At 36.7% G+C, this 8,668-nt stretch overlaps 1 protein-coding gene across 3 annotated transcripts in view; it reads right to left on the reverse strand.

Annotated features, from left to right (window-relative positions):
* The window catches only part of Cbp80 (Nuclear cap-binding protein subunit 1), a 72,934-nt gene extending 67,080 nt beyond the window's left edge, over positions 1–5,854 (reverse strand). For 2 of the 3 annotated variants that reach the window (XR_013027770.1, XR_013027771.1), the window contains exons 1-3: positions 5,641–5,844; positions 1,795–1,886; positions 1,149–1,249 (exon numbers count right to left, since the gene is read on the reverse strand). Coding sequence is in view for 1 of the 3 variants with exons in the window: in XM_076499211.1 (XP_076355326.1) it covers positions 1,149–1,249; positions 1,795–1,886; positions 5,641–5,674 (227 nt within the window). In the remaining 2 variants the exon portion in view is untranslated. Of the gene's footprint in view, positions 1–1,148; positions 1,250–1,794; positions 1,887–5,640 lie in introns of all 3 variants that reach the window. The other variant, XM_076499211.1, reaches the window with a different exon arrangement.
* Positions 5,855–8,668: the final 2,814 nt, after the last annotated feature.

The following is an 8,668-nucleotide window of genomic DNA, read 5'->3' on the forward strand; positions in this document are numbered from 1 at the left end:
AATGAGGTATGTGCCAGTGAAAATGATATCATAAAGAGGGCCCAAAAAGGAGTGTCACATATCAAAGTAAGGACATGAGAAAGAAGAGGAATAAAAGAAGATTAGGCACACAGAAAAAAGTGAGCCAAGTACTGGCTAAGAGATCAACCACCAGGGTCAAAGGATAAGGAATTGTAGACCCAAAGAGGGGAAGTTTGGAGTTGAGAGTGGATAAAGCATGTCCAACTGAGAGAAAACCCAGTGAAAAAACTGAGGGTAGAGAAACCACTCCTTGGTTAGAGCCCTGTCCAGCTAAGAGACGCTATATGCTGCCAAGTTTAGAGCACTTGGCATGTGACAAGACATTATACAGGGCAAACTACATGGCAACAAGCCCAAATAGCAAAAGACAAAGGGGAAAAAGAAATACCAGAACAAGGAAGTGATCAGAGGGGCAAGGAATTTCCTCCAAAGGAAACGCTTTATCTAGAAATAATCTTGGTGATGGAAATAACCAGTCAAATCATCACTGTCCTCATTTTGTTCAAAGTGGGGAAAAGGAACATTGGCCATACAGATGAGAAAAGGAGGTGCAGTTGAACAATGGCTATCATGTCCTCCACAGACACTGAGCCACCAGTGACCACAACAGAAAAAGGTACCAGGTTAGATGCATAATCACTATCACAGGTTGTAGCAGAAGTTATCATCACTTGAGATTTCAAACAAATAAGCATGAAAAAAAAAAACTTTTGTTTTGTAATAAAAGAAACCAGTGAAACTTAAAACAAAAAATAAACTTCATAAATAATTGCAATGTCATGTGGCTGATTGATAATTTTAATAATACATCTGCCCTAAACAACCCTGAAAAAAAATTATTTCCAATGCAAGTGTCTATATGGAGTTACAATGAAAGGGGGCTGTGTCACCCTCTTTTGAAAAAAGCTGTTATTGCAGAAAGATGTCATAATGCACTAACACAGTTCATATTAAAACACATTTTTTTGGTTTAAGTTAGCTCAGAAAAAGTGACAAGTAGGTCTTATATTGGAAACATGAGTGCTAGAAACCTTGCTTTAATGCAGAAAGCCACTAACAACAAAAATCAAACATCCAATTCCAGTTTTAAGTGCTAAATTACATTTCTAAAATGAAATAAATCTTACCAGTCAGAGAGAATTCTCAAGATCTTTGATCTATAACTTGGTAGGTCAGCCTCCAAAACTCCAGCAAGACCTTCTAAGTTGCTTTCAAGAGAAGATGTACTCTGAAACATTTATATTAAAAATGTATTGTGGTTGAACAAACAAATGAGTCAACCAAATAATAACTAGGAAACCACATGTGATAAGGTAAATGGGACATTAGATTGTATATGAATACAAGCCTTATGAGGTTATAATTACATTTTACGTCACTGGTTAGGCCTAGGGGATATACATAAATTTTGGAAGAGGTAGAATCATCTTCAGCTAAGAAAACTTCATTTTTCTAACAAGGTGGTTGATCATTGAAACCGGCAAGATACAGTGGGCAAAGTTTATTCAAGGGAGTTTAAGGGAAACTTGAGAAACAATTGGACAATAAGGGCTGGTTTGAGTGTTTTAAATCATTTTAAAGTTAGTTTTGCTCATGGATCTACATGGACCAGCAGATCCTTTATTATTTTTAAATTGTATCTATGTTCATAACAAATATTAATTTCAAGAAATTGGGCAGAAAAACAGCACACAGTTAATAAACCTTTTCTATGTACAACAGAAATGAGTTGTAGAAACTTTACAAATTTTTATTAACATATGAACCTTTCACCTTTTCTCCTACTCTTGTGATCAGTGATTCCAATCTGTCTTCTATGTCCCTTGGTTCAGATCTGACTCGCCTGCGTTTTCGAGGGCGTTCATCTATACACACAGCAAACAGAATTTAGAAATTAAAACAATTTGTACATAGCATTTTTTTTGACACATTGTGCACAATGGTAAACATATAACTGTAGGAAATACTGGTTAGTGTTTGTTACCAGTCTTATAATAAATATCTTAATGGGGATATAATATACAAATATATTTAAAATGTTACTTAACCTCATATTTAAAAAAAACTTTAAAATTTATCTTTTTCTCTCTATTAACATTTGTAGATGTTAAATTAATGTACAAATTAATTACAAAAACCCATAGATATTTTGCTCACAACAAACATGGATTTTTAAATATTTTTTTTTACATAAGGTGATAACGAAAAATAACCCTGTGGTTGTTTTCATTAGTAATTCAAAACATAGATGTCACTAAGAGAACTTATCATATTTGGCCACAGGAAAATATAACACTATCTTTCAAAGTTTCAGAAAAATATCAAACGTTTATTGCAAACATGTAATGAAAGGGTTCTTCCTACTTTAAGAAAACCAAGAATTATGCAATGACTGATAACACTTATGTTGATTTGTACATTATTCTTATATATTTCAATTTTTTCATGTTATTTAACACTAATGTTACAATATATAAACAATAAACCACAACATATTGAAAAAGTAAGAATTACAAACAGGCACATAGAACCTTTTTCTGAATTACAGTTTGATATGATGTGGTGAAGATGTTTCCATCAAAATACCTCCAGTGCACAACTTATTTACTGACTCAGAAAAGTCAGCAAGCCTCTCTAATCCCTTCTGAATAAAAAGAGGGATATCTGCCCTAAGAATTTCCTGGATTCGGAATGGATAATTAAAAATTGAGATACAGTATCTGACTGTGATGTTAACTGTACAACAGTCATCCATGCATGGTAGATTTCTGATAATCTGTTTTTTTCCTGACCTTTGGATACTATGTTGACACCTAGTATACAATGGTAAGAGAGAAAGCAGAGTAAAAGAAGTTGTAAAGTACTTACTCTAGCAAAATGGTAATGATCATAACCCGCCAGGAAGACTAACAGGTAAGTTCAAGAACCACCGTCAGTCACCTGAAGTTGGCCTTTCCAGTCCTAATTCCGGGTTATGTGTCATAGCAGCCATTACCAAAATGTAAAATAATAGAAGTTTTAAAAGACATATGGCAAAATCGTATTAATGAGTAGCCAAATGTCGAGTAAAAAGGTAAAAGTAAAGTAAATGTAGTAAAATTTGTAAAAGTAAACGAAGGTAAAAACAAAACAGCAATTAAAAACAGAAAATTGCCCATTGGAAAGCGACGCAGTTCAAAAGTGTGGGATATCTACGAAAAGTATCCAAAGGCCCCTTTTTGATGCTTCCGTGCTAAGTGGCAAGCAGGACCTCAACACGGACGAGGATATCGTGGAAAATGTGTCAAGGTTTTAGGAATACACTGAGCAGCTGCTTGTATAATACAGCCAGTTACCGCTGCCACACAGTCGTCTGTTGATGGCTGATTCACGATGGCAGGATCAAGTTCTGAGAGAGCAGTGAAAGTGGGCCAGTCTGCCTGATCCAGCTTCCACCAGGGCACCAGGGTAGGGTGGCATCGACACTGCCAGTCTCTCTCAAAAGTATAGCAAAATGATCACTGCCTAGCAGAAAACTGTCAACCCTCCATGAAAAATGGAGAATAATGAAGGGGAGCAAACTGAGAGATCAATAGTGGTAAAGAACTGACCAGGTGCATGAAAATAAGTGGAAGTACCAGTATTAAAAAGAGAAAGATTGTGATCAGAGCAACCCCTCCCATCAATAACAGCACTTCCCCAGAGGGGATGATGTCCATTAAAGTCCCCCAGGAGTAGAAAGGCAGATGGCAACTGTTGAACGAGAGCATCAAGGTCTGATTGATCATATGTCTCTCCAGGGGACAGGTAGAGAGAACAAACAGTGATGGTATGACCCAAGGAAACACGAATGGCTATGGCCTCAAAGGGTGTGTTGAATGACAAAGACAGGGTAGGCACATGCTGATCAACCAATAGTGCCACCCCTCCATGTATTCGTCCATCACACAGCCTGTCATTTCTGTACAGAGAAAACTGCCGAATGGTGACAGTATCAACAGGTTTTAAAAATGTATTCTTGTAAGGAAAGACACATGGGATGGTAGGAAGCAATCAGTGTTTTGATATCATCCAGATTAGAACGTAAACCTCCACAGTTCCATTGTATCAAGGTGGCCATTTTTAATGATGGGTAGGCGAAGTGGCTGGAGAACCCTTTTGTTTACGACCACATCTTTTTTCCTTACTGTCCTTATTCAGAGGAAGTCTATCAACCTCCATGGATGCTGCCCTGGGTCGATTTGGCAGGTCTTTGTTATTGGAAAGGGATTCCAGTGACTGAGGACACGAACGAATGATTGTTTTGCCTCTTGTTTGCCAGGGTTTCGTGAGCACTATACCCAAACACCAGCATCAGGCACTATGTCCACAACACCCTTTGAAATCTTCCAACACTGGTACTTGGTTGACTCTAGCCCAAGTGGACCAGCTGATTGAACCAAGGGGGCCACCCAAAGGCTGCTCGTCTACAGGAATACAAGACCAGAGTGGTGTGTTAGGGTTGGTCCCCTCAACCACCAGGATTCTCTCCTCTCCTTCACGGCAAACACGTGGGTGGATGTTTAGATCCTAGAGAAGGTAACCAGACAGAACAGAACCTTCCCTGGGAGGTCCCCTCACCACGTACAGGAATCCACACCGAGGGGACTGTAAATTGAACCTTTGCACTTTCATAATACCTATTTTAATTACAAAAGTGTCACAGCTAACAAATTCTAACATCAGATTGGTTTTCATCAGTCTTAAGCAATGGCATCCCACCATTGAAAAATATGAGGCTATTTTAAATTTTTGCTTTTAAGCTATATTTAAAGATGTGGATTTTTCTTTTCCCATGCTTGGTGGTTCACTTATTATAGTATATATTGTAACTGTAAGCCACACATTTTGCTAGCAAAGACTTCCTTTAAATGGTAAGGCAAGCAAACTTTTTATCTTTTATGATAACACTAATATGTAAAACAGTTTGGTTCATTTTTAAATGAAAATTAAAGTGGTATATCTCATTTTCCTTTTTATAACGACGAGATTTGTAATATGTTACACCATATTACCAATCATTTTAGTACCATTACAATTTTACTGGTAAAGATACCAGTGTAGGCCTGAGAGTAATCATAACTCTTCTTAAATTTGAACCGAACCTAGAACTTGTTTAGAAGGGAGACCAACTATTTTACCAACTTTAGTATTTGTGCCAATTTTGAGTATGGCATAATTTAACCGGTTACATTCCAACGAAAGATCATAGAAAAGGGGAAGGAGAAAGCTTGGACAAGCAACCATTGATCCACAGTATGTGACTCTGTGAAGCAAAAACTTGTGACACGTAGCACATGCATTGGATCAATGGTTGCTTGTCCAAGCTTTCTCCTTCCCCTTTTCTATGATCTTTCGTTGGAATGTAGCCGGTTAAATTACGTCATACTCAAAATTGGCATAAATACTAAAGTTGGTAAAATAGTTGGCCTCCCTTCTTAAAAATAATATTAATTTAGTTTTAGATTGTAGTGTAGACTAAAAAATATTCAGTAAGCCTACATAAATTTACATTTTTGTACTTGTAGTGTTGTGTTAGACTCAAGTTCTACTTGTAATATTAATCTTTAAACGCGAATAATCGAATATAATGAAACTTACCATCGTCATAACCGTAACCCCGTCGTCGACTCATATTTCAATATTAGTTAAATAAGGAAACCAAAATTATCGCTTAGGTTTATTTGAAGAAACTTTTATATGACGCAGTTATCTGAAATTTTATTTGATTTCAAACTGTTTGCGTAAGCCTATCATAAAATGAATTAAGACAACTGCACTGAATTTACTACGCCCTCTTGTGTCATTACTTTGCTCAAGTAAATTATAATTTTCCTTTTTTACTTAAGCAGATTCAGTATTAAACATATAAATGTGCGTTATTTTCGCAAGAGAAGTGCATTTTAAAATTATATTACGAGAAATGTTTTGTGTTGTAATTATGTTATGAGAAATTGATGTCGCAGTTAAAATTCTGCATCTCTCTCTCTTTTTCGGTGTTTGGGTATGATATGTTCGTTCCTTGAAGGGTCAGGTTCTCTTTGACCTCTTCCTCTTCCCCGTACTTATGTGGTCTTGCAGTACTTTATAGTGATAGTTACTTCATCTTTGGGTGAGACTGAACTGAATATTACTCCGATCCTTTTCAGGGCAATGTCCATGTATTGTGGTACATATATGGTTATTATTTTGCCTTATCCGCAGGATGTCAAGTTTGTTGGTGGCACTTTTTTAATTTTTTTATTCATTATATTTATATATAGATATATTTTTATTATATATTTATTATTTTATTTATTTATTTATGTTTAAAATATATATTGACCGGGGAGAGATGTTTAGGACTAACTTCATCATGTATGAGGTACCTATCTAGTTCGCATAGTAATTCGTTTTTCATCCAGTTTTTATCGAAGTACGTTATTGTACTATGTAGGAGTCTATCTGGTATGGTTGGTATATTCGAATATTTGTGTATGAATTGAGATTATGTAGTTTTTGCAACTCTGTATGCTGTTGTGAGGAATGTGTTTTGGATTGTATGTAGTTTGGTTTTAATTACTTTGTCGCTTACAGTTGTCCATGCTGGAGCTGCATAGTCGATTACTGGTCTTATATATATTTTGTAAATTTTTAATATGTGTGTAGACGCTCCACTGATTTTGCCAGTTAGACTCCTAGCATAGTTGGTTCTTCGCAAGACTTTATTTTTAATTTCGTTGACATGGTTAAGGGCCTGGCATGGCCTAGCGCGTTAAGGCGTGCGCTTCGTAATCTGAGGGTCGCGGGTTCGCGCCCGAATCGCGCCAAACATGCTCGCCCTCCCAGCCGTGGGGGCGTTATAATGTGACGGTCATTCCCACTATTCGTTGGTAAAAGAGTAGCCCAAGAGTTGGTGGTGGGTGATGATGACTAGCTGCCTTCCCTCTAGTATTACACTGCTAAATTAGGGACGGCTAGCACAGATAGCCCTCGAGTATCTTTGTACGAAATTCCAAAACAAAACAAACAAAGACATGGTTAATCCAAGTTAATTTTGAATCATCGGTTAAACCTGAAAATTTTACCGATGTAGCAGTCATATATATTTCTGGCTGTAGTTTTTTTGTGTTTTGTCAATTTCGTAAAGACTACGAGTTGTATTTTTGCTTTGTTTATTTTTATTCTATATTTTTGACAGTATTCACTTATTCTGTTTAGTTGCGGTTGTATGTTAGTGGCTGCTATTGTTGGGTTGCGTCACTTTTCCACACTGTCACATCATTAGCGAGCTGTGAAGAGAATCCATGATTAGGATCCTTCAATGGCATATTGTTTACATACATGATGAAGGGTATAGGGCTAACCACCCCTCCCTGAGGGACACCAGCTTCTGGAGTAAAGTACTCAGAAAAGGTACCCTCTACATTCACTCTACACTTTCTATTTTCCAAAAGTTAGACTGTCAGCAAATAATTCCACGCGGTAGTCCCATTTCATTCATTCGGAACCTAAGCTCATTGTGCCATGCAGTGTCAAATGTTTTCTCGATATCAAGAAAGCAAGCAGCAGTGCATTCTTTTTTATTGAAGCTACTTATTATAGTTTCGGTTAATCTAATTAAATGATCTGTCGTTTGTCTAAATTTCATGAATCCATTTTGTTTTTTTGGTAATTTTGATGTTATCTCCAAGAATGTGAAGAGTCTGTTACTGATTATTCTTTCGAGTATTTTGCCTACACAGCTGGTCAGGCTGATTGATCGGTAACTATTAGGTTTAGTTGCTGGTTTTCCTTCCTTGTGGAACATTAATATATTAGTGAGCTTCCAAGAAGCTGAGATGTATCCTGAGGATAGAGATAGATTAAAAAGTGTTTATCGGTGGTCAAACAATTTCGGAGTGCCCTTTTTTGGAAGGATAGCTTGTATTTCATCTTCACCTGGAGATTTGTTTTTTGTGATTTTATTGCTTCAAGAAGTTCTTGTAGAGATATTTCTTTCGTTGGTATCATGTCTTTGTAGTTATCATAGTTTGTGATGTGTCTTGTGTTTGTTTCAGATATACTCATTGGGAAAATTGGTTCAAATTGTTTTTCATTGTTTAGTATATGGTTGGCGACTTTATTGTATAAATACATATTAATATCTGGATCAGAATGAGTTTTAAATGTATTTTGAAGTTGAGCTTTGAAAGCTTCGGCCTTTTCTTTATTTGTGTGTACTATTGTATTATTGTGTTCCAGTGCAGGACATATCTTTACGGCTGTATTATCGTTGGTGAGTCTTTTAAGGTGTGTCTAGAATTTTTTGGGTCAGTTTTATCGTTTAGTTTTGAGCAGAAGTTATCCCATTTATTTCTGTATCGCAAAATTTTGCACTGTTACTTTAAACCAACTTAAATTTTGAATATGTAAAACCTGAAATGTAGTCTATTGCGACCGAAAAATTGACCAGGCTGTTAGTGCGCTCGATTAACAATCTAACGGTCGCGGGTTCAAATTCCAGTCACACCAAACATGCTCGCCTTTTCAGCCGTGGGGGCGTTATAATGTGACGGTCAAGCTCACAAATCGTTGGTAAAAAAGTAGCTCAAGAGTTGGCGATGGGTGGTAATGACTAGCTGCCTTCCCTGCTTTAAGCTGATAAATT

The sequence above is a fragment of the Tachypleus tridentatus genome, chromosome 4 (assembly GCF_004210375.1).
Source record: "Tachypleus tridentatus isolate NWPU-2018 chromosome 4, ASM421037v1, whole genome shotgun sequence".
Classification (NCBI taxonomy): domain Eukaryota; kingdom Metazoa; phylum Arthropoda; class Merostomata; order Xiphosura; family Limulidae; genus Tachypleus; species Tachypleus tridentatus.